The sequence below is a fragment of the Lepisosteus oculatus genome, chromosome 15 (assembly GCF_040954835.1).
Source record: "Lepisosteus oculatus isolate fLepOcu1 chromosome 15, fLepOcu1.hap2, whole genome shotgun sequence".
NCBI classification, from domain to species: Eukaryota; Metazoa; Chordata; class Actinopteri; order Semionotiformes; family Lepisosteidae; genus Lepisosteus; species Lepisosteus oculatus.
The window spans coordinates 11,721,810-11,748,360 of record NC_090710.1 but is presented as its reverse complement, the minus strand read 5'-3'; the positions used below and the strand labels follow the sequence as shown (position 1 = coordinate 11,748,360).

The 26,551-nt window shown below is 34.0% G+C and overlaps 2 protein-coding genes across 2 annotated transcripts; both read right to left on the bottom strand.

Annotated features, from left to right (window-relative positions):
• Positions 1–10,971: 10,971 nt before the first annotated feature.
• pou4f1 (POU class 4 homeobox 1) lies at positions 10,972–13,956 on the bottom strand. The gene is made up of 2 exons (XM_006638986.3): positions 13,607–13,956; positions 10,972–13,276 (listed from the first exon to the last, which is right to left on the bottom strand). Exons 1-2 carry the CDS (start codon positions 13,727–13,729, stop codon positions 12,302–12,304), a joined length of 1,098 nt encoding a protein of 365 aa, XP_006639049.1. The 5' UTR covers positions 13,730–13,956; the 3' UTR covers positions 10,972–12,301.
• A 1,373-nt stretch (positions 13,957–15,329) lies between these two features.
• obi1 (ORC ubiquitin ligase 1) lies at positions 15,330–26,348 on the bottom strand. Its single transcript, XM_015363617.2, has 6 exons — positions 26,172–26,348; positions 25,606–25,741; positions 23,003–23,094; positions 22,311–22,556; positions 22,066–22,154; positions 15,330–21,276 (listed from the first exon to the last, which is right to left on the bottom strand). Exons 1-6 carry the CDS (start codon positions 26,241–26,243, stop codon positions 19,773–19,775), a joined length of 2,139 nt encoding a protein of 712 aa, XP_015219103.2. The 5' UTR covers positions 26,244–26,348; the 3' UTR covers positions 15,330–19,772.
• Positions 26,349–26,551: the final 203 nt, after the last annotated feature.

Genomic DNA, 26,551 nt, shown 5'->3' with positions numbered 1-26,551 from the left:
TCTGCAGCATTAATTCCTGTATTATGATTAATCACATCACCATTATTCATTTGATATTCAATTAGTGCAATTCTTTTTAGAACTGGATCTTCAGCTAAAGTGCACAATCATGCAAAGTGAGTTAATTGTTGGCACTTTTTTTCTTTATTTTGTAACGAAGTATTAATTTATAACTGTGAAGCTTGGGTAAAAACATCTCTACGGCTAAATGTGCAAAAATAATTTTAATATATCTCACCTGTATTCCCTTTTCCCCTTATATCATGCTGTGTTGCTTTTGATAGATATACTGGATGGATTATTACATTTTGTTATTAGTATGCAAATGGTATTACTAAGTCTTATGCTTTAAGACATCATATCTCAGTTTCCTTAGATATGATGCAAATAGTGATCTACTTTTACAAGATGTAACACAGAGGTTTATTTTCGCTGATTCTTTGTTATATGGGAAGAAACCAAATTGTTTCCAAAGTAGTATGTAATACATTTGCTAATTGTTAAGTAAAACTAATCCAATGATAACCTTAACATACCTTTTAATATATGTAGGAAGCATACACCATTATCTCCAGCAAATTCCATATATTAATTATATTTTAGGTGTTGCAGTTTCATAACAGCTGTAACAAATTTTGCTGTGACATAGTTACATAGTCCCCTAAAATATATATATCTCTGGACACTCCACTCAAAGCGCTTTACAGGTAATGGAGTCTCTCTAAAATGGATGATGCGAGGGCAGCCATAGTGCACCAGAACGCTCACCGCACATCAGCTATTAGTGGGGAGGAGAGCAGAGAGTAATGAAGCCAATTCATAGATGGGGATTATTAGGAGGCCATGATTGGTAAGGGCCAATGGGAAATTACACCCCTCCTCTTTTTGAGAAACTGGGATTTTTAATGACCACAGAGAGTCAGGACCTCGGTTTTACATCTCATCCAAAGGACAGCACCCGTTTACAGTATAGTGTCCCCATCACTATTAGGACCCACATGGACCACAGGGTAAGCACCCCCTGCTGGCCCCACTAACACCTCTTCCAGCAGCAACCTTAGTTTTTCCCAGGAGGTCTCCCACCCAGGTACTGACCAGGCTCACACCTGCTTAGCTTCAGTGGGTTGCCAGTTGTGAGTTGCAGGGTGATATGGCTGCTAGCTGCTAAATACAGTTAGTTACCTAAATTCAATATGCCCTTCAGGTTTTTCCTCATATTCCCAAATAAAATTCTGGCTTTTCCCCCAATAGTAGTAAAAGGGTTGTGTAACACCCATGCCCGGGGCTTGCCTTTAGTCAGGTACATTAGGCATTGCAGTTACTTTGAAGGCAGTGGTAACTCCAAAGGCAAGACCTAAAATCATAAACCAAACATGTCACATGGCTTTGGAATTGACAAATTCTATGCTTAAATAAACAGGTAGAAGAATGAATTCTCCTGACTGGAATGTAATGTCTGACTGAAAACATTTGTTCATGTTTTTATCAACATTCTTAGCATAATGCCATCCTGAAAGTAACCTGCAAACTACAGATATTAAAAATTGACACAGTAAGTAAACTAAAGTTTCTTCAGGTGTCATCTTGTATTTTATAGTTAGGTTAGATTAACATTCAGTTGTCAGAAATATTTTGGTAATTTAGTGAGACTTGAATTTACAACATACGTGTACAATTGGGATGGAATGTGCCACAGTAAACTAAAAGGTTGAAGACATTAGTTTAAACACTGTACAATATATGAGATAGTGCTGTATTCTTAATAAGGAAAAAAAATAGGGCTAATATATAGTAAAAATAAGATACTGGGAGGTAAAAATACTTTAAAAATTGTATGCATATGCATTACCAACTACACTACACAGGTCTTATCAGCTCATATAAATCCAATTTTTGTATTTTTGCAAATTTCCTGGCTGTTGACGCCAACTCTTGAAAATAGTTTTTTATTTTTATAATGACTTATCTTAATCATTAGAATCTTATTAATAGCCATTATGCATAAATATGTGGGAAAAATATGAAATGAGAACCTATCCCTCTAATTATCAGTCATTATGAAACTATGATAGCATTCTATTTTTCCATAAGACCAAGACATATTAAAATATCAAATGGCTGGCATTCTAATTTTTCAGTGCTGATGGAGAAACCTGACTTTAACATTTATTCTTTTCCACCTCTGCCTGCTGAAGGCTTTCCAGAGTTCTGCAAATGAGTTGAACTAACCTTTCTGACCACCTTCTTTCCTGTCTTCTCTATCTCCTCATAAAATATTTAATGTGCTTCTGAATGACCACCCTAGTTTTCCTTAGAATCTTTTTTCAGATTCCCAGATGATGTCATGGAAACGTTAGAACCATTATGCTAAGATAGAGCTTCTGGCTGCGGTGACCCTTTGGCATACATCAGCTTCTGGGGACAACATGATATTTTTTACTTATAAGCCAGTCTTAATTCACATTTGTGACACACGATCCTGCAGTACAGCTCTGTTTAATCAACACTAATAAATATTTCACTGCATAGCAAGCAATAGAAATACACTGAGTCTCCTTTTTAGATTTGCATTTTGAAGAGTTTTATTATAAATTGTATGAGACATACACAGGTCATCAGCAGTCAAACCAAACAAGTGATTTAAAATAAAATTCCAGTAGAACTTGTGTAAATTATTGTAAAATCATTACAATAACTGAATAATTCAAGGAAATCTACAACAATCTTGTTTATTTTAATTTCATCAGGTTCACAGCAGCTGGACATAATGAACATACAATGAGTTTTATTTATAGCAATGTAGTGAAAATCATATTAATGCAAACTTTGGGTGTCACTTTTATGGATTATCTAAAGTATCATAACAATATACCTCAAATTGAATTTGCAAAAGCGCACAATAGTCTTCACATTGTTGTACAAGTTTAGTATTCATTCAGGAAGTACTTTATGACAAGTTTTGACACTATTCTAATAAACAGTATTAACACCTGTTCTATAGCGAAAACAAAATGCAGTGTTTAACCAGTTTTCCACCTGTAAGCAAGACTATACTGTACTTGTATATTAAATTAGCAAGAGGCCTATGTCAAACTCTTAAATGACTCACTTAATAAAAATTTTCATTCAAAGTCATTGATTGTCATGATCTGGATTTCCTGGTTAAGTTCCAAACTCAGTTATTAACTCACAGTAATGTATTGCTCTCAGTGGAGAGCAGAGACTTTGGTGGGTTGGAGTGATTTGAGAGATTCTTGTATTGCCACATCTTTGACTTCTAGGTTCCTAGTCTGATACACAGAGGACTAAATGTTGCAAGTACTAACATTGGTCCATTGTCATTTTAACCCTAAAGCTGTTTTGTTCAAGATATTTCCTAAAGAGGTTGGTGTAGTTGAATAATAATTGGCCTTTAACAATAAAAACAATTGTTTTTAACAATAATAATAAAAAAAAACATTTATTTATCATTATTTCATTCATCAATTGTATAAATTAATATTCCATTAGTAAAGTCAAACTCAATATACAATACCACACATTGTATTTTCCAAGAAAAGACAATAATAAAGAGGTACTAAATTATTGTAAATGAATGCTATTATTAATGCACATATTGTACTTCACTTTTTTCACATAAAACTATTTCAACATGATAAAAGAATTTGTTACCTATTATTTTTTAGACAGGAGATTCATTATTGAATGAGTCCAACTGACACATCTGTTCATATCATCCAAGGAATTATTAATTATTTTGTATTATCAAAACATATTACTAGAGGGCACTGTACAAAGTACATATTTCTGTTCCATTCTGTATAAGTGACATCACAATATTAACATACAGTTAAACAAGGCTTGTACATGACTGAAGTATTTTTATTTGTGTAATAGTTAAATGTTTAACAGTTTCTGGAATTTTAAGTGATCAATTGTGAATTTGACCTAAAACTATGATTGCTTCTTAAGAATATTGTAATTGTTGTATATCTCTGCAAATATAAACTTAATTGTCAGTTAAATACAGATACTCAGATGGAACCCAAATATTGATGTTACTTCTTGTCTTCAAAAGTAGACAGCTGTCAAAAAATGTGAATGTGCTTCATATGGGATTTAAGTTGCAAAACTCAGAAAAATGGTCTCTTCTTATTCACAATACAAGAGCACTGATGAAATATTAGTAGAAAATACGTGAACTAAGCAGTTCATGTAAAATTAGAACTTGAATTGAGAAGTTTGTCAGCTTGGATTTTCATACTTCCTTTTTTAACTGGAGTCCTTCTTATATCTACTATCTTAGTGAAGCTAAGACAAATTTATCAGTGGCATAAAAATTAAGTACTCTAGGCTCTATACTGTATAACAGTGATAATGTTAAACAAATATGATCAATATGAGGTCAACAGTGCAGGATCTAAAGCTGTCACTGTGCAGCTAAGCAGACAAGAAAAAAGACAGGAACTTAGTCAAACATATTCCTCACTAAAGAGGGATTGAGGTGTTGTGAATGTGTTAATCTCTTTATAAGATGATTTCTATCTGAGTTTTGTTAAACCAGGTCATCGTCTGTGCCTAACACTCTCAATAATGAATATTTTTTTAGTCTATCACAGCCAGTCTTGAATGATCAATTAATCAAAATGATGCCAAAAATGTGTAATTAATATCCAGAATATATACTTTTTTTCTTGAGGCCTATAGACAATATGATTAATATATTTGTTTTATTTATGTAATAATAGATAAATTTAGTGCCCATTGTATTAAGAGTTTGGGGATAGATGTTGTGATATGTTTTTATGGTAGCTATGCTGCGCACAGCATCAAGATTTATCATATTAAAATGTATTTAAAAACCTAAAAGCTTTTAACAAAACAAGTGATTTTATTGATATAAGGAAAACACAGGTATTGTCTCATTAAACTGTCTTACAATGTTTAAAGTATGCACTGATTTTTGCACTGAGGCTTCTGTTATATATTTAAATTGCATTTTGAATTGACAATTTTCATGTGAGTCTGCCTTTATGTCTCTGGGTATTCAGAGATGGCCTTCCTTTCATTTTGCATTTCCAAGCGTCTTGCAATAAATGTGACATGTGAGTAACAAGAGGTCAAGTACGGCAGCTCAAATATTTTTCTTTCTAAATGACGGATTTATTAGACAAATAAGTTTCACGTCTGATTCCGAACCCCTTGTGATTGAATTTTACCGTTGTGTCAACAGCGACTCCAACTACATCAGTAGCCCAAGATTCAGTGCTGATGGTTGAGATTACTGAACAAATATGAGTTGGAAATGAATACAGATTTCAAGGATCTGCACCTCTACCCTCCGTCTGACATTTCTATTCAAAGGCCAGCCTTCATGCTCATTGTTAGAATCAATATTACATTGTGTCCTTGGCAGCTATCTTGAATAGAGCCTCACACAATGGGGTTGTACAGTTTAAATTTACATGAAATGAAAATCCACATTCTTATTTGACCGGAAAGTTTTTGCATCTGCGAAACCATTGATACACCAAATTTTAGGAAGAGTTATGTTCCTAGTGGTTTTCTTTAAGTAGGCATTTTGGGTACAGCATCAAAGTATATACTTCTGGCTAACAGCTATTCATTAAAACTTATATGCACCCTATATTAATTATTTATCTATAATGCACCTAATATATTTAAAATATTTCTTGTGCTTCAGTGCAGTAAAGATAATGCACTGAAAATGGCTTAGTTTTTTCAATATGTAAATAATTGCATCCCTTGCTCTAAATTCTAACCTAACCAAAAAGACTACTAGCTAGAGAATCATTTCTCCACCTCTGCAGTCAAAACATGAATACATTTTAATGATAACCTGACTTTCAATAGAAAATACATTTATTAGGAATGAGCAAGGAAAAAAATCATCAAATTAAAAACAGCTAGCATCGTAAAATGTGAATACTTCATTGAGTAAAAGTACAAATAACTCATAAGGAAAATGAAAAAAAATTCAACTTTTCTTATACAGTATGTAAATAGCATTTCAGGCTGTGTATGTGCGTCTTTGCACATAGATGTTGAAAGAGAATATGTTTTTTGCAATACATTTCAATATAAATGAATATACAGAAGAAATCATTCATATGTTATAACTTTTGGCAAATATTTTTTATAAATCTTCAATACTGAAAATCTCTTTAATTGAATGTCTTCTTTGTAATGCCATTATTTCGAACAAAATGTTGAACATGTATTGTTTTTTACTTTTGTGGAAAATCAAGATAAAGTTATTTTTCTTGTCCTATGCAACAAGAAAAGTGTAGCCAATAAATCCAGCCACGGATTCTTCTATAACCAAGAGCCGAAATAATTATTGTCCTATCCTGCTCATGTCAGAGGCCTCTTCATCTCATCTGTCATGAAACCAATTTCACTTTATTTACATCCATTTGCTGGTTTAATTACTGTCCCGATGAATAGCCTGAAGGAATTAAGTTACGAGTCCTTGGACACCTCCAGCGACAGATATATAGGTCATATTTTACTTGAAAGAAGAACATTATATGTACTTTTATTGGTACGTAAAAAAATGGAAATAATCACCTAACCTTAAATATTTTGTTGTTATTGAAGCCGATTTCTTCTTTTAAGAAACGGCAGGATGAGATTCTTGAAACAGTTAGCTTATAAAAACCAAAAGAGCTAGACAGGAAACAAGCCTCGTTTGTAATCTTTCTTGTATTCTTAGACTTTTGTGTTTTTGTAACATTTGCAAGACGAGCCACATCCGATAATATCGCTTAACTAACGTGCATGATATTTAATTTAATAAATGTACAATTAAAAACATTTTATGATAAAGTAACATACTTAAAATGTAATGAATGTTTGACGTCTTGTTTAAGTCCTTTAAAAACTTTAAAAGAGAACGTTTTTCCAACTTCAGTCTTGCAACATGTTAATTATGTTACGAGATATTTGTCCGGATTGTATTATTAAAATTGTTTAAGCATACATGCAGCTGTCAATGTACATGGCTGACTTTACAGTCCGCTAAAGATGTTGTGAGAAAAGACGCATGAAAAGAATTCTTGCGTGAAATCATTGGATCCTCCTAGCAGCAAAGCATAAATTAAACATATCATGGAGGTATTATTTAGGCTACATTTTTATATCAAGTCTGACAGGCGCTAATATGAAAGAATCAATTGAGTGTTTTTAGCATTTTTGTTCATTAAATTAATCTTGATTTAAATTATTATATGTATTAGCCTGAACTAAAGCTGCGCGGTAATGTTGCTAGCTCCTTACTTCTTTTCACTGTTATTTGCGTCAAAGTATGTTCAAAGTCCATCATAATTAAGCAATTTATGCGACTGCATTTTGTATCATGGAAAATGTAGATGTCATTTTTACAATCTTTATGGAAAATAAATGAACAAGAAGTACACTTCCCCGAACAGATTAGTCAGAATAAGTTTTAATATTGCTTTCATAAGTAAATTATTCTTAACAGAAAATTTGGTTGAACTTTGAGGGTGGGATACTGTGGTGGAGTTTTGGTGATGATTCCTTTCTTGATTAATAGATCCATGTGGTAAGCAGCCTGACATATGGTGTGCGAAGCAGCTGGAGATGGTACCTTAGGCATCCCCTACGGCCATTAACATATTAGAAGCTTTTGTGCAGTCAGACAGTCGGACTTCATCTAGAGCCCAGCTCAGAAAGACAGCACCCCAGAGCTGTTTGATATAGGCTTTCAATAATGCATTACTCTTCAATTTGCAAGGGAGCTGTTCTTGGTGCTGAAATATTACTGTAGTGCCAAGCTCGCTTGAAGTTCATAAGCAAGGGTCTTACAGCAACAGCAACAATAACTATAACAATAATATAATTATAATAATAGTTCTATTATACGTCTTAACTTTTTTAAAGTACATTTCCCCAATGAAACCATCTTACCCGGCCCCTTGTTTTTTAACAACTCCGTTTTTAGCGTACTTCAGCCTAAAGAAGCATAAGACAACAAGCACATTCTGTCAATTTAACAAATTATAATTACTGTATATAATATTGTGTCTGTGCAGCACTATACTTAGTGTTTATAAAACTAACTCTATAGCTGCATCATTTAAAAATCGCGTATGATTTAAATATAATAAGTATTAAACCTTAAAAACAAGACATTTTAAATATTGTGAAAAATAAATGCATACAACCACTTTATAGTTTAAGAACACTCTGCACTAAAGTTATATTGTAAACATAATCATACAACCTATGAACCTGTACCATTGGCTTAAGATCACAAAATGTATTCTTACTTTGTTACGTGTAAAAAAAATGTGCTTTTATTTTTCGGGATTTTTTTCCCCTTGGGTAAGTGTAGGCTTCTATTCATCTTCATAAGATGCAACATAAGCCTACATTAATTTTACTATTATAAAATTTACTTTAAAAATAAAAGAATTGTGAACAATTGTGCAAATCGAAATACTGCCCCTTTAAAAACGTTAAATTTCAGTCTGCCTAGACAAAAATAGAGTAGAAGTTCTTACCCACACAACATTGTTCCTTTCTCTGTAGCCAAAAGCCAAACAAAAGCAATAAATACGTTGGTTTTCTCCGGTCTACAGCTGTGGCCAGTTTTCATCAGCCCTTTCTCAACAAAACCCCGTTAGCTGTCTGAAAATATTGCATTTTATATCACCAAAAGCCGATTAATATTGCATCACCTGTATTTAACATTTCATTTTAAGCACATGAAAACGGAATGGTTCGAAATATTTTTAGCAAATATCAGATATAAGAAAAAAATAAATTGCGGGTTAGTTGGTCAGTCTAAATAAATAAACTTTAAATGTTTTTTTTTTCTTTGATGTGAGAAGAAGCCATGATCATGTTCACTTTAAATTATTCTGACACTGTTCGGAGACAGGCAGGTCTCAGCCTTCATTAAATGTTTATTGTCAACACTTCACTGAAAAAGAACAAAAAAAAAATCCCCGTGTATGCAAGTTTCCGGGACTAAACGTTTTAAAGTTACAGTATTTCAGTTCGTGTGGTACGAAGACACATTACCCGAGGTTTTGTGATGCGCCTTTTCTCATTAGATAAGTCGTATAAGCGATCTATCAGAGTCATTCATGATACATAATGTTGCGAAATAAATAACAAAGAGATGTATACATTTCTATGTGTACATTCTTTATAAAGCAGATTATGCTGACACATGAGATCAAGTTTTTAATTAGCTTCTTGTTATAACTCCGTTTATTAATTTTCTAAGTCTCAGTCCATGAATTATTTAAAATCCCTAATTACGTATATTTCAATTTACTCATATTACCAATGCTTAATTAAAAGTGCCTGTAAACTGTTAAAGACAATGTGAATTTTTATTAGTAGTAGTAATACTAGACGCATTCAGTCTTTGTTGCATAAAAAGTCAACTTTATTTTTCATATTCTCTGATATAACAGTGCCCTTTTTTCAGGGTAAAAAAGGACAGAGTTCCTATTTTTATAGAAAAAGATAACTGTCTACCGCATTAAAGGACTTTGCTGTTTATAACTTAAGGAAATGTATTCAATGCGAAAGGAAAAAGTAACAGTATTGCCCCTGTTCTCTTAAGACAGAAGTACTGGTAATATCACAGGAGAGTAAAAAAATCAATAGTATCATGGCAATGGGTGTCTATTATTCATTTGTGATGGTCTTATCTAAGTTGAAAGCATTTGGCGAACAAGTGTTACACAGAAATTCCATAAGTCCTCTGTTCTAGGCTGCAGGCTTTACTTCCCCAATCACAACGAAACAACAATAAACATGTCTTCAGTACTTCCATAAAACTAAAACTAAAATTGAAAGTTACGAAAACTAGAATTGTCTTATATTGACTAGAGGCGTGACAGTAAGAAGTAATTTGAATTCGTGTTTAAGTGTAGCCGTAATGGACGTTATTCGTGTTCATTTACCTCATACTATAACGTTTTTGTTCATGAGTACTATGCGAGGGAAATAATTAATATGAAGTTCTTGTTTGGTCAGTTACTAAGTTTTATAATAAATTCATAACAAATTAATATAGGTTAATATGATTCTAACACCTAATGCAGTTACAATTCTGCAATAAAAGTTACCTGTTATTTAAAATAACAGGTATCGTGTAATCATCTAGAGTTTATATCACCACATTTTTTTTAATTTCTGAACGAATTTTAACTTAAAAGAGCGATTCGATTGACGTAAGCCTTTGTCAGATCATTGCATTTTTTCCATTGTTCTTAATTCAACATATTACGTTACTAATTAAGTAATTTGGGGTTAGCTACACAGAAAATTGAAAAAGAAGGATATTATGTACTGCATATGGTACACAAGTTTATAAAATGTTAATTTAAAATACATTGTTTCAGGCCTTATTGATTTTCGTCCGAAACATATTAAATCAAATTATTTTTTAATAAGTTGAACTTTGTGTATTTATTTCAGTAATTTGTTATAATAAACGTGTTCTATTAAACTTTATATATTTTAACAGCTTGATTCCTTCGATTTTTAAATCCTAAACGTTTTTTGAAATACAGAATTATTCACTTCGAATCAGTAGGTGGCATCCTTCCCGTTACTAATATTAATATTGTAAATGTGAACGGAATCATCACAAGCAACTTAATAGGCTTCACACAACTAAGCCTTCTAACCCATATTGCTCATTTTAACCGGATCCATTAATAAATGCAATTATAGACAATATCGTGGTAATAATATGTAATAAACATATGAAACTGTGGATGTCATCACAAAAGACAACTTGTACTATAAAATACTGTAATGTTGTGCAATATAATTGGGTGCATTTTAATAATAATTTGTGTTTATTTTTAAAACAGAAGCAAAAACTGATAATCATAGTATCAAAGAAGAAAAACGTTAGAATTTCACTCAATAATTGAAATGGCTTTGTTTCATTTTTTCTTCATTTATTTTTAAGAGTGCTGGGACACATCTCCCTGTTGTTGTATTTGGCTTACAGAAATAATTTAATATAAATAAAAATAAGAAAACACAACGAAGGAGAAAGCTCAGCAAACATACAGTGGACAGTTATGGAACAGTGAGACATTTCATGATGCACATGTGGCCGCAGTTTGTAAACATACTTGTGCACAAAATAAAATGTTACTTACACAGCTTTTTAACAATCAACACGACAAATAACGTTGTGTTTTTATGTGAAAACAGGCAGTAAACAGTGAATTACACCATCCACAAAGGTCTACCAGTAGTCTATTTAGTGCTTAATTCTTTCAATGCATAGAATGTTTGCACTGCAAACCATAATATACAAGAAAATATTTCAGTTTTTACCAGAATCGCTTTGTATACAAGTATACCTTCTTTAATTCATGCGAGATTTATTTTCTAAGAGCTATATTTAGGATAAATAAATTTTCATTAAAAGCCAATACCTTAAATATATTTCAAATTTGAAACAAAATGGGATTTACCTTCTGAGCTCTGATCACGTGTCATATATATACAAAACATATTCAACATATTTAACATAATATAAAATAACGGTGGGTTTCAGTGCAAATTAAAAATAAAACAGTGGTGACCATTAACGTTAATTACACATCAAGAAGTTAAACGTATCTCTTTTTGATAAAGAAATCATGCAGACTTTGAAAATAAATATAGATTATAAAGACTGAATTATATATTTCTGAGTTTGTTTTTAAACTTTTGAATCATTTGGACACCTTGTAATTTTTTAGTAATTAAACTTACAGGAGTATAAGGAAAAGTTGGGGCCAGCATTCGATAGATTTCTAAATCAGTAAAACACGGCACATCCCAGATGTCGTCAAAATTCAAAATAATAACTCACCCTTTGAAGATAAATAATGAGGTAACCTTTGAATGGCTGTTTTGTCTTTTTAAATAAACGTGACTGAGCAGACATTACTGATAACTAAATGTAATTAAACACCAATTAACTCTCATTGTACAATGATTTTCCAAAGGCAATAACTAGTGTAGATCAGCTTTTTTTCCTCTTATCTCTATTCAACCGAGAAAGAAGACGAACTTAATTACCTGTTATTTGCATACTTCACATTCACCAATAACGTGAAAAAATCAATGAAAAATTATGAAGCCTCATAAAATTGGTGATTACCACATCACCCCACCATGTTCATTTTTAAAGCTTCCATTAATAAAAGAAGCAAAGACCGAATATGATGTTGATTTGTATGTTCCTTGGTCCCCAAATAATGTCTTTCAATAAAGTCTTTTTAACCAGCTAATGTGTTGCAGAAAATTTCAGTCTTTTTTGTTTCTGTCTTTGATTACAAAACCATACTCGCACGACATTCTTTTTGAGGTCCAATTTTTCTGCAATAGCCGCTATCTTCTCTGACGATGGACGAGGTTGAACTGCAAAGTAAGCTTCTAGAGATCTTTTTTCTGGAGCAGCGATCGAGGTCCTCTTGCGTTTCTTTTCTCCACCGTTAAAAATGTCAGGTTTGCTCATTTTCTCTCTCTGGGCCCCCTCCGCCTCTTCCAGCCAAGCTTGAAGAATGGGCTTAAGAGCTATCATGTTATTATGTGACAGCGTTAACGACTCAAATCTACATATAGTACTTTGGCTGAGAGAGCCCACACCGGGAATCTTTAGGTTAGCCAAGGCCGCTCCAACGTCCGCCTGTGTCACTCCCAGCTTGATTCTCCTTTGCTTGAATCGCTCTGCAAAAGCTTCTAACTCCCTAGGATCTGTGTCCGAATCATTGATAGAAGGAAGTCCGTTATTTGTGAGTCCTGAAGCACCTTGAGTGCCTCCGTGGTGACCAGGTAAGAGCCCGTGATGGGTGAGAGGTGAATTCATGTTCATAGCAGCCTGGTGAGAAAGATGGCTCAAACCGTGCATGTGTGAGTGCGGATGGGCTGAAGTAGAAATCAAACTTCCACCCCCACCTCCTCCACCACCTCCAGTACCGTCGTGCCCGCTGGTCATCAAGGTCAGTGAAGGCGAGGTGATATGGTCCATGAGGTCTGGGGGTTCTAAATTTTGATGGTGGTGGTGATGGTGGTGATGGTGGTGATGGGCAAGGGGAACGGTGGAGGTTGAGGTGCATGGCACGCTGTTCATCGTGTGGTAAGTAGCGTCGGGTTTGAAAGGATGAGTCTTGCCCTGAGACACTGCGATATCCACTGCTGCGAGAGCTTCCGCGCGGGCAAGGAGAGTTTCATCCAAACTAGCGAAGATATTACTCTGCAACTGCAATCAAAAAGAAAGGAGAAAAAAAAACAGAAGAACAAATGGATATGTTACTCTCAGCTGGGGAATACTGTCAACACATAACACATAAAGAAAACTCCTTTTAGAAGCTCAAGTCATAAAAATTAATACAAAAAGGGATGAAGTCTGAGCCTTCTGTGGATATGCTTTCAAAAAAGATCACAGGCATTCAGATGATTGCCGAGGAATACATGAAAAAAACATTAAGCGCAGCTTGTCAAAATGTGCCTTGCAGCGCTCTTTATTATTACACACATGCATACTGCTCTGATATAGAAAGGGACGCAAAGATAAGTTCAGTTCATTTACCTGTGGAGTTGGCAGACAGGCTCTCCTTATTGCCTCAGAGCTGGAATGCAGAGAGGTATACTTGGGTTCAGGTAAGGTTGGATGCATGGCAAAATGTGGTTGTTTGCTGTTCATGGACATCATTTTTGCAGTCTCTTTAAAAAATAAATAAAAAGTCCACCAGAGAAGAATAAAATGTTCTTAACTTGTCCAGCAAAGCTACAATAGCTTGTAGTGCTCAGTGCAGCTTTGAGCCTTAAGATCATACAGAGCTGCCTGCAGTCTCTCACCCGCACTTATCTGTCTGCTGTTTCCTTGTGCTGGGATGAGAACAGCTCCTACACCTGAGCCCCTCAGATCTCGTCAAGCAAGCTCGGGTTCTCTCGCGAGACATAGAACAGTGGAGTCTGACAGACAACAGACGTTTCAAGCCCAGTTGCCTTTCGAAGAGCAGATCTATGGGCCGCTGCTCTCGAGCCGGAGATCATTATAGTGGAATATAAGGATCAACAAAGAGTAGGTTCAACACCTGTAGATTCAGAGCCTGCGCATTCGTTTACCTGTAATTCTGAAATTTGATTTGTAAAATGTTAAAAGATTGTCATGAAATAAACGGATTACAATTTGATTGGAAAATCAGTTTCCCGTTATTTTTGAAAAGTATTTGCACTGTTTCTATTTTGTCTAGTGGTGAGATCCATTAGTATGATGACAGAAAGGGAATACATTTTTTTTCTTGGCAGAGCAATAGCATGCTTCTCATTCGCTGTGAAAAACAAATGTTTATGTGTGCATTTTCGTACTCGGTTTTGTAAAACGCAAGATCCGATGCAATAACGATACAATAACTTTTTTAAAACAATTTTTAGAATACACGTTCATCGAGAAACGTGTTGAATGAATGGACAACTTAAAAGGGCACAATTGCTTTCAAATGAATTTAAGTTCTTTGCTGTGCCAATTTATATTTTATACATTAATATTATTTAACTAGACAGACTGTGTAGCAAAATAAACGAGCCCTTAAAACATTCACCGATTGAAGATTTAAAATTGTTATTATTTTACTACTAAATCATACTCAATAACGGAATTAATTGAAGTTAAACGTGGTGACACAAAACTAATAAATGATGTGTTAGGGGTGACTGAAAATGTTTGGCATAGCATCATACATAATTGTAGGGACCTTATTAAACTCCTACCTACAGTGTCCAGATGGGATTTGACTGTGTGTGAAGTGCATACACATTCTTATAGTATTATATATTTTCAATCGGGATCAGAGTAATCATTCTGCCGCTATAGAACAATGTTCTATAGTTTAAGGGTGTGGGTTAGGCAAAGGAAAAACTACAGCCAATAAAAAAACGATTTAAGTATACTCTGTTTTCAACCGCAATTATTGCATTAAAGATCAGGGGTAACGGACTCAGCTATTTCATAAAGCCATTCCAAACCTTTAAATAGTAACAGGATGAACCTCTTAACACTCGCAATTGTATACCATGGAAAACAAACATAAAATGACAAATAAGGCCATAACGTATTCTCTACTATTGTCTAATTGCAATAATCTGAAATTATTTTACAATTATGTATGCACTGTTCTAAATGCAATCTATCGTATAACGTTCAAAAGCAACTGTGCTTCATAAATACGTGATGCAAATAATACAATCTCGCGGGTTTTTTTAGATATGCTTACATGATTAACGAACAAAAGTGGGCAAATCAGACTAGCCTATGTGAAAATAACGGGACTGAAGTTCGTTCTTAGATCTTTTTATTAACAGTCGTTTTACAATTAAAATGCAAGCCACCTTCATTACAAATGGTAAAATCGCGTTAAAATTATTTGGTACATTTCTCAACACCAGTTATACAGCTTAAATATGTGTTCTACTATAAAATAACTGCTTTTGTACTTTTAGGACGTATTCTAAATCATTTACTAATGATGCTTGAATTGAAGATGCTGCACTAATATCTAGTTAATATCTAGCTAATGAAATTAAATACATACTGCATTTTTAATGTTTCATACTAGTTAAAAATGTTTCACTATAGCGACAGTCTAACACTTGGCGCAATGTTTAATAAACTCCCATTTTTAAGTCTTCCCAGTGCACAATGTGTACAACTTTGCTGTACATTTTTATATAATACAGTATATGCTTATCCCTTCAATGGGTTATGTATGAATAGACAAAAACATTTTCGTGTCATAATAAAACGTATTCTACACAAACACAATATACTTCCATAACTCCTAGTGTTGTAATTTCCAACAACACAATTGTTTTACACAAGTGTTAAAATGTATGATTGAACATTTTTTTCTTTGTAATGTGGTCTCTAATGCAAGCATCCGGTAATTTAATACTCCCATATATCTGCATTGCAGTTCTTATACTAGTGTTTATATGTACGATCTAATTTTTAAATATGTAGGCGGTAATCAACGAGGTTGATATTGATAGCACAGATCATTTTACTTTCTTATCTACAGGTAAGCTATAATTTATTGTTAGAACTAGTTTGGAAACAATAACATTTCTAACATGACTAAACGTAATTCTTAACTGCGTATTCATATGAAAAACACTGAAAATAATATTCAAGTTTTAGTCAGAACAACATCACGCATTTGACTCTTAACAGAGGTGTCAGAAACGTTTGCCTTGTTGCCATGTAGCACAATGCACTGATTTATTATAAAATTTTAACGAAATCATGTATATTTTACAAGCCTTTAATCACTGCATGAAAATTTAATCCACGAACTGTAGTGCGGTTAAATAAATGAAGTGTTAATTCATTAGTTTTAATTAATTTGTTAAAAGACTGTGTACAAGGTTATGGTGGAAATTAGATTTTTTTTTTCGCTTTCCTTTAGTAATGACGGTTTTAATGATAAGGTGTACAAACTTAAACCTGCAGTGTAGGAATCTGTTGGAGGTCGAATTTCGACTATTTACTGTACACTGGATTATTAGTAGTAAAAGCTTGATTAAAAAACAAAATTCTGGAAGAACAGCGTGGCTACATTACTATACAAAAATCTTATGACTGGAGATACAGCTTAATAATACATTTTAAAAGAAATTTACAAATTAAAGAATTCAAATTAAAAGAAAATACGACAGTGCAGCTAGAAATAAAGCTTAGAAACAAATTATTACTATCTGGGTACTGAAGTTACTTTTGCATTGTACTGTATATAGGCAACACTGCTATTAGATTAAGGTTTCCTCAAACCAGTCAAAAGTTTGTATACTGTCCATTGTTTTAACATTCATAGCTTCACTTCCCGAAGTGTCCGGTAGTTCCACGATGTTTTTATATTGTGTGAAGAAAACGCACTCTAGTCTTTTGGGGGACGGGGTTCTGGGCATACAGTATATCAGAACACTAGTCTGTAAGAATTTCAAGAGGATAGTGTAAATCCCAGGTGAAAAACACCACATGAAAAGTAGCTATGGACATTAAATGCATTGTGTTCCATCAAAAAATAACTTCTTCAAAGTTATTGCCAAAACGTATTGTATTTTTATAACTTAAATATACGATTATACAGTTGCAAATGGGGCTTATCTGGTGTTAAAAAGATCCTTTTCCACTGAATGATCAAAATCAATAGAATACTGTATATTCCTACAGCATTTACTGTGAACTACTTTGTAAAACGTAGTCAACAACAAACTTGAAAAGGCTAGGACAATTCATCACATTTTAACAACCAGATAAACAACTATAAAAATTCACAGGAAAGTCAGAGAAGGTTTACTCAGAGTAGTCATTATTTCTATGATAATACTATTTTACAAAGCATGGCAGCATGCTCAACAAAGTTCAAATTGAAAACAACATAAAAATTCTAAACTGAACTCAATAATTACACTTTAAATCACAAAAGAGCACAAATTTCTCAGTAGGTTTAAGACATACAGTAGGTTAGGAAAGACACACCTTGAAAACATAATATCTGGGTATGTAGTCAGCTGTGAGATCGAACATAGTTGAGAATTATATGCCAAGGGTGACTATTTGCATTTAGAAAATAATTTTAATTTTAATGCTTTAGGGAACACATGTACCTCTTTGTTTTGTCTGGTAGCAAATGTATAATTATATGACTTAAAAAGTTACCAATCTGTCAGTAAAATTCCACTCAATTATGCATTCTGCCTTAAGAGTTTAAGTAGTCCTATAACATTTTTTGTAACATTTAACAACACCATTTATAGATACCTATTTAGAGAATCTTTTTTCTGTAATTTAATGAAAAATCATCCATTTTCTATCCATTTTATTCAGTATAGAGTCATGGGGAAGCCGGAGCCTATCCCAGCAAGTGACGGGTGCAAGAACTGGTGTTTGGGACACCAGCCCATCACAGGGTAGTCACAGACACACAAACCCAATCACACCTAGGGCCAATTTTCCCAGAAACCAGTTAACAGTACATTAACTGTGGGGTGCTAATCTACCAGTGAATCCTGCTGGGGCTGGTACTGACCGGATTGGACAAAGTGACAGTACTTGCTTTGGCTGCTGGTGTCCTAATGAAACAAGGACTGTGGAACATGAAAAACACTCTCATCCAGCACAACACAGAGTGGGAAGTGAGGGAGCTGGAAGAGGATCCTTGCAAAATTCAGAGGGAGTATGAAATGTAACATAACCAAATGCGGACTATGGACCCTGTTCAGAGACTAAGGAGGAAAAACCTGTTTCTCTGAGCTTCCACAGAGGATTAAATGACACCAGTTTCAGAGCCATGATGGGAAAAGGGCATGGACATCACCAAGTGGTGGGGCTTCAAGGGACTCTTATTGTGCAAATCCAACCCCAGCAACCACTTGCATAGGTTGAAAAAGGACAATCACCCAATTTAGAGTGTTTCTTTAACTGAGCAGTTTTTATGGTTTGTTAAGAGTGAGTAGTCATTGTAAGATTTAAACTGTGAAATAAACTTTATGTTGTTAATAATGTCTTTGAACTGTGGGAGGAGCACAAGTACTGGGAGAACACACAGACCTCACACAGATAGCACCCCAGGTCCAGAACTGAACCCAGAGACCTCACACTGCAAGGCACTGTGCTGTCCATATGAAGAGCTATAACTGTCAAAAACATTACACTTTTATATCACTTGAAAATTAAATGTGTATACACTGGATAAGTAGTTTTACTTTTAACTAAGAAAATGCATAGTTTTCATAACTACAGCAATTTACATAACTGGATATGTGGAGATTCACATTATGCTTAGAAATCAGAAAAATAAACAGTTGTACAATATTTTTTCTATATTATTAGCCTAATTCACTCTAACTGCCTCATAAAATTGAAACATTTCTTTCGATAGCTAATGAGGTTTAGGAAAAAAACATTTCACATATAACTTTTTTCAATACCTTTCATTTAGGCCCTTAAAAGGTATGCAACATCATCTCTTAGTAAAGCCTACAAAATGATACACCAAGACATGATTTCAATGACAGATTTTACACAGTCAATACAGAACAGCAATATATTAAACATAATAGATTGTACTAACAAAAAGCACTGTGATATGCTACTCTGTTTACACTGTCTTTGAAAGATTAAAAAATGGGGGAATTTTTTAAATGTCCTTTTATTCAGAAAATATTAAAAAATATACAACCATTGTCAAACAGAATCAGTCAGCAAGAACATTGCTTAAACTTTCATGTTTTATATCCTTTGAAAGATTAATAGATTTAGTGTACAATTGCATGTCAAAAATGTCTTTTTCACAACAGTATGAAGACAGAGTCATCCATTCTACTATATTATCTAGATTCCACGTCATTCAAGACTAACAGTTTGGAAGCAAAAATGAAACTGTACATTGTGTCTTTCTATGTGTACAAGCTACGTATATACAGCATAAATATTTTAAATTTAATTAAAAAGAGAATGTCATGCTTTCACATAATTTATACATACAAATACCAATGATATGGCAAGACCTTAACTCAAAACACTAATTGTGGGAACAGATACTTAAGCTCTTCTTTATTCTTTCAAAACAGCTATAAGCATCAGTTTAGTTGCCATAAAACAGAATGTATAGAAAATCAGATGTGAACTTTTAACATGACTAAAGTTACTGCTCAAAAGTATTATAAATAGATGGAACAAAAAATACAACCTTTCATTTTTCACACTTAGAGATTTTAGAGGGACTTGCTATGTGAAAAGCTTTCATAGATTTTCTTTTTATCAGTTGACTAGTGCTGTCATTTGACTCTGTTCTATTTACACTTTCAGATTTCACTGAACTAACAACTGGGAAGAGATCCTCAGTCTGATTGTGGTGAGCTTCAGTTGAATTAGAAGAGGACGATGATCCAGGCTTGACCTCCTGAGAAGATTCATGGAGGTCAAACAGCAAGTCAAATGACATTTCATCCGATTGTGAAGAACCTTGTTTCATTTGAAGACTGTTGACCCATGTATCCTCATCACCAGATGAGCAAGACTCTTCTTTCATTTGAAGAACTTGTAAATGTTTGTTGGACTTGGAGAGTGGTTTACTGCTGGTTATACTTTCACTTATTTCTTCAGAGCATGATGCAACATGCTGGTTCTTTCTCACCTTTTGCTCACGTCTTGTATTTACTTCATTCAAAGGTTCAACACAAGCCAGCTCTGATATTAAAGGAGTACCAAGGTCAGTGGACTCTTTTGACAAAGAGAAATGAGAGCACCTGCTGCTTTCAGATTCAGATATCATGGAGTCCAATTCACAGATTTTATCAAGATAGGCAGCATCCATGGAAGCCTCACTGGACATTCCTATGTGGTTTGCTTTAGTAATATCATGAAAAGGTCTGCCAAAGATTTGTTTGCTTTTACTTCGTCCGTTATTGGCCTGCTCCCCAGTTTGAGTTGGACATGCCTGTCCTGAGCCCTTAGTGCCAAGATGACAAGTTCCCCAAAACACTGGCATTGTAGCTACAGCTTGCGTTTTACATTCTACAGGTATGGTGGCATCTAAAACATGGTTTTCTGTAGTTTCATTCTGTACATCAGACAAAGTATTAGAACTGAAATCATCAAAGCAAAGTTTTCGTAGGTAGGATAAAGGCTTGGTGCTAGTCTTTTGACTGCAATCATTCGGGCTGTTTAAACTGAGAAAACTAAAAGATGAAGAAGGAGTATATGGAACAGAGAGATCAAGATCTAAACTATTTCTTTCTTTCTTTTGTGTACCATTTTCACAGCTCTCCCTCTTTTTATGTAAAACGGCAGACATATTACTTTCTGTAGCTGTAGTGGAAAAACATCTGCAGGATCCTAATATTTTTTCACTTTTCATATCCAAATCTATACATTCAGGTGTATTCTCCATATCATTAATTGCTTTTCTGTTAGTCTTGCTATTATTCTTTTGACTTTCATTGTTCCAAATTAGCAACTGTTTACTGCAGACCTCTTTTTCTTCAAGTTGAGAATGTGCAATACTTACGTTAACAACCTCACAAGAATCCCCCCCCTTGTCCTTTTCATCTAACTTTCTCTCCATGTCTGATACATGTGCCTCCAACTCCTCTATGTACTTATCACTTCTTTCAAGGGCTCTTCTCAGATGGCTTGAATCACGTTCATACTGATCAATTTTTGCCTCCAATGCTGCTACCGTGAACCTGCCAAACCTGTTTAAAGTAAAATGATACATCTTATCTATCATGAAAACTGATAATATGCATAACACAGTAACAAAAAAAGTCCATCATTGGAATTTTCAATTAAAAAAACTCCAAAGGTGTCCAGAGAAATGTGCAAAAAGAGAAAGGGTTTAAAATCAACAATGAAAAAAAAACATACACATGAATTATTGAAAGACCGCTAACAATTATCAATATACTTGAAATGGAGGCTCCCCCTCACCCCCCAAAAATCTATAATTGAGCTCTAGTTCAACTTTTATAATGATATTCCATCAAAAAAAAATGTCCAAACCATAGCTTTAACAAAGATTGAGCATAATTGACGCTCACTGTTGTAACATCTGAAAACAACCTTATTGTTCTATGTTAATGAGCAGGAACATATTCTTTAAAAAAAAATATCTTGATATTAAGCAATAGCAAATAAAATGTGCAACAAATTTAAATAATTAATAATATATGGTATGTAACTCTTAATGGAGAAATTATCCATTAAAAGTGTTAAAATCATTAACAGGATATCTGAGAAATAGATGACATACATCATAAAAACAATTAAGGGAGATGTGAAACAACTGCAGTTAAAAATGTATGCATTCATGGATAATTACAATAACTTGAAAACAATGGATGATGTTATACATGTGGTTTAGCATCAGACATTTGAGAACAGTATCCCACACAATAAATAGTGAAAGACTTATTTTTATTTCTGCCTGACAAAGAATATTTGTCATTTTGTAATAAATTTTAAATTAGAACAGGATAACATACTTTTGAGGAGATCTGTTTTCCACCTCTGCTTTCAGGTGCAGATTGTCTCTAACAAGATCGATGATTTGAGCTCTCAGGTTCTTGTTTGCCTAAGGAATAAAGTTTACATATATTTTTTTAAGGAAGCTGCAATATTACTTAAACTTAACAATAACTGACATTTATAATATTAATTTTAACATTTAGTGCCATATAATTATACAAAATATTGAACATACAACAGATATGCTACTGCTAAACATTACCTCTTTCAGTTTCTCCATATCTGATTTCACTTTCTCATAAATGTCAGCTGCTGCTTTGAGTTTATTTTCCCATTCCTTCAGCATATTGGGGTCATCTCTCTTGTCCTCACCTTTCTGCTTGCAGTCTCCATTTTTATGAGGTAAAGATAAGGTTGAAGGATCTAGTACAGTTTTCAACTGTGACTCAAAGCGTATGTTTTTGTTTCTTAGATCCTCATTTTCTTTTTGGAGAGCCTCTATTTCATCCTAAATCACAGGAAATAGAACCCATCAAAATGTTATCTTTGAGTTCTTGAGTGAAATGTAAAAGTGCATATTTCTTTCATGTAACATTGTAACAGAATTTGTACAACATTTCAGTTGAGGTTTTTGAATAAAAGCACTTTGAGGGGAGGTAGCTCTGTGGCTAAGGATCTGTGCCTGTGACTAGAAGGTTGCTGGTTCAAATCCCGCAGCCGGCAGAGGAATCCTACTTCATTGGGCCCCTGAGCAAGACCCTTAACCCCAACTGCTCCAGGGCCGCTGTACAATGGCTGACCCTGCGCTCTGACCCCCAGGCTTCTTTGGGGTATGTGAAGAGAAATACCTAATGCAAGAAATTGTATAGGGCTAATAAAGCAACATAATCACATTAGTTTAAGTTTTAAGATTATGTTTTGAACAAAAATTATTTTCTTTTATTTGAAAGTTACCTCACATTCCTTCAGAAGCAGCTCAAATCTGGTTTTCCGAAGATGCTTTCTAACAGATTGACTGTCATTACATTCACTCTCATTGGTAGCTCCTGAAACGGTAAATTAACAGTAACCAATATTTTAGCACCAAAAGTAATGCAGGATATTACAGCTACAATAATAATTTCTCAATAGTGATTTGAGTATTCTCCTTTTAAGCTTGAAGGAAGTTTAAGTTAAAATAAAGTAGTAATTTAAATATGAAGAGTAAACGCTTTACTCAACATCCAAATGTTGAGTTACATACCATATTTAAGATACTCCATGCAAAAAGGAGTGTACATATGTCACTATTGGGGAACTATATTGAGATAACAAGAATTTACATTATCTGATTTACATTTTATGACTTTCTTTGTGTTAACTTGTCATTTATGTACATACTTTCTCCTGCCAAATAAGATGTATGCTTTGTTTCAGAACTGTTGCAGAGAACTGTTTGGCTCAATCTAACAGCTAAGAACAAGGGAGGTTTAAAATGTCTTTGGTGTAACCACACAAGTGTACAGTAAATCACACATAATGAACGCCTAAATACAACATTAAACTGTTTATAACAAGCTTTTTATGCTGAAGTGCATGTACCTCTGCATGTAGGAAGATTAAAAATGTAAGTATTTCACAAGATTTTAACCTCTAAATGCTTCACAGCAAATAGAACTGCAAGATGTGTTTATAACAGTAAGGTTAGCATAAAATTTCATTCAATCTGAAAAAAATCTAGAAAACCTTAAAGCACTTTTCTATTACCGCTTCCTATTAGATATGTAAGAACATCGCAGAAGTTCAATGTCCCCAAACTCAGCCAGCTGCAATAAAGTTTTAATATGCCTGAAAACAGATAATTTAGGAACATGTAGCCACTAATCCATAGACAGATACAATATGATGCATTAAAAGGCAACAAAACTATTGAATCCAAAATTGTTTGTAATGCCTTTTACTATATATTTTTTTATCATTACCAGTGTAGACACTTAAAGAGGAACTGCAGTCCCAATTTCTCATGCTTGTTATTAAACCTTGGTAACAAATTAAATTGACAGTTTTGCAAAATTTTACAACTTCAAATTAAGCACAGAATTGTGAACTTTTTGAAAGTACTATATTGTCACCATGTTGTCACAAACAGCTGGTTTCACCATGGGCGAGAGAGTTTCTGAGAATTGTGAATTAAACCAGCCCTTCCTGCTCACTACTCACTGTAATGACTAATGTAAAGCAAGATAAGAGCGAGTAAGTAAAGGCTGCACAGCAGACATTTCACCACAGAAATTTTCCAATGTGATCTGCATGCAGAGTTAACAAGTAGTATTTGTCTGCAAAACTGTCTTAAAGCCGAGAGCAATATTTCTACTAAACTAAAAGAGATTTGTATGCAAGCCTGCTTGTTTACAATATAATATGGCAGACAATTGCAGTCAATGATGGCAATATGGCACTGCGCATACCAGAAAATGTAATTATTTTGTGATGTAAGCTGCCCAGTTAAAATGCACAAAATGTAGTCTTTTGACCATTCAGCTATTTCAGAACTGCAGTATATGCATGTTGTGAAAATACAGGCATACAGGCACAGTGTGCATATGTTTGGCACTTATAGTTACATATACAATAAATCTTGCCAAATTATAATATCAGGTTGTATTTACGGATAAAACACACTAAATGTTATGACAAACTTATTGCTTTTAGTAAGGCATTAATAATACTTGCTGTAAGTCAGACAATGTGAAGCTAACACAATAGCCATGAAACATAAAAAAGCAATTATTCGGACAACTTCCTATGGATGTTAGGAGGTAAGAAAATTATTTACTTTCAAACTCATATATGAGAATAGAAAATAGGTCAGGCAGCCATTTTGCCTGACCGAATATTTTTCTCAAAATCTGAAATTTATTGTTTTGAAGATTAAGCCAGCAATGCTTACAGTTGATGCCATAAAATGTTTTCAACAGTTTTTGGAGAAGGCAAAACAGATCAAGCAGCAATCCTGGTATACAAATCATCTACAGTCTTTCATATATTTAATACACAAACATCACATATATTTACAGCCAAATAAATAATGCATGAAACTTCTTGATATCAAAATAATGTGAGTTCACTCGCTACATACAGTAGTTTTTAAAAGAATGTTGTAACTTGGGCTGTATTTTTCCCCACTTTTGATTACATTTAGATTAGATTTAGTGTAGTGCTTGGCTGTCAATAAAACAGACCAGTCTGCCATCTTGGTTAATACAAGAAAAGTATGAAGCCATGTGACTGAAAATAGGAAGTTAAATGTCTCAACAGATCAAGTAGGTAGCTGCGTCAGCATCCGTATGCTGCAAATGAACAAGTTAAAGGTTTATTCCATGCTGACAGGAGAGAAAATAACGTTTCGGCTGTGGAGCCTTCTTAAGGTGTCAACACCCAGTGTCCACACCCGAAATGTTGTTTCCTTTCTTCTCTTTTCAGCATGGAATAAACCTTTAACGTGTTCCTTTGTCTTAATAGATATTTCATTTGCTATTGAGAAAAATAAAGACTGAAAAATACCTTAAGTGTCTTACCTATAATTTCTTTACACGGGTTTTCCGGAGTAATAGGAATCCTGCAAGTTGGGCACTGACTATTTTTCTTCAACCATACTTCAATGCACGTTGAACAAAAAACATGGTTGTTAGTACAAATCACAGGATGCCGTACCTAGGACAGAGTGCGAAAGAATTTAACATCTTAAAATTGACGATGTTTAACACACAACGCATGGTTAAAGGTTTTAAATTGTCAAATAAAAGCGTTTATATAAATGGGTTTGGGTTTAAAAACTCTTTCATGTTCTTAATGCGGCAATGTACACGGCGAGGGTATGAAGTTTCATACGTAATACATCCACTTTGATTAAAAGCAAACAAATATAATAACAAGAAACAAACGGCCGCTTGTCTACCTTCATGCAATCATGGCAACAATTTTAGAAAATAAACAAAATAAGAGGTGCAGAACAGTACTTCAGCATTTTTTAGCTTTTTTATTCGATGCATAACCACACAACGCAGCTCATACTATGACATTTCCGGCCGAATAAGCTTAATTAAACATACATGAGCTCAATCTAAAAAGCTACAGTATGTACCTTTCCAAGACAAATCTGGCATGACATCGGTAACGTTAAAGAAAGAGTCACACTTTGAACACACTGAGCCATTATCTCCTTCAAAAACGGATACTAAAGCTTTTGCCACGGAAATCCTTCTATGAAAGCAACCCACGGTAACTCACAAGCATAACCTTAAAACATCACGATTCTACGGAATGCCAAGACGGACAAACCATGTACTCGCGAGCTTTGTCGAAGATAACCGAAATGGCAAAAGTCAGTTCGAATAACAATTGAAATTACTGGTTCATTACAGTATAAGTGAACCTGCTAAATGATTTACAGCTTTATCTTAATTCGGTACGTTTTGGTTGATTTTTGTCTGGTTTTATTTCCAATGTGGAGTTTTTTTCTTT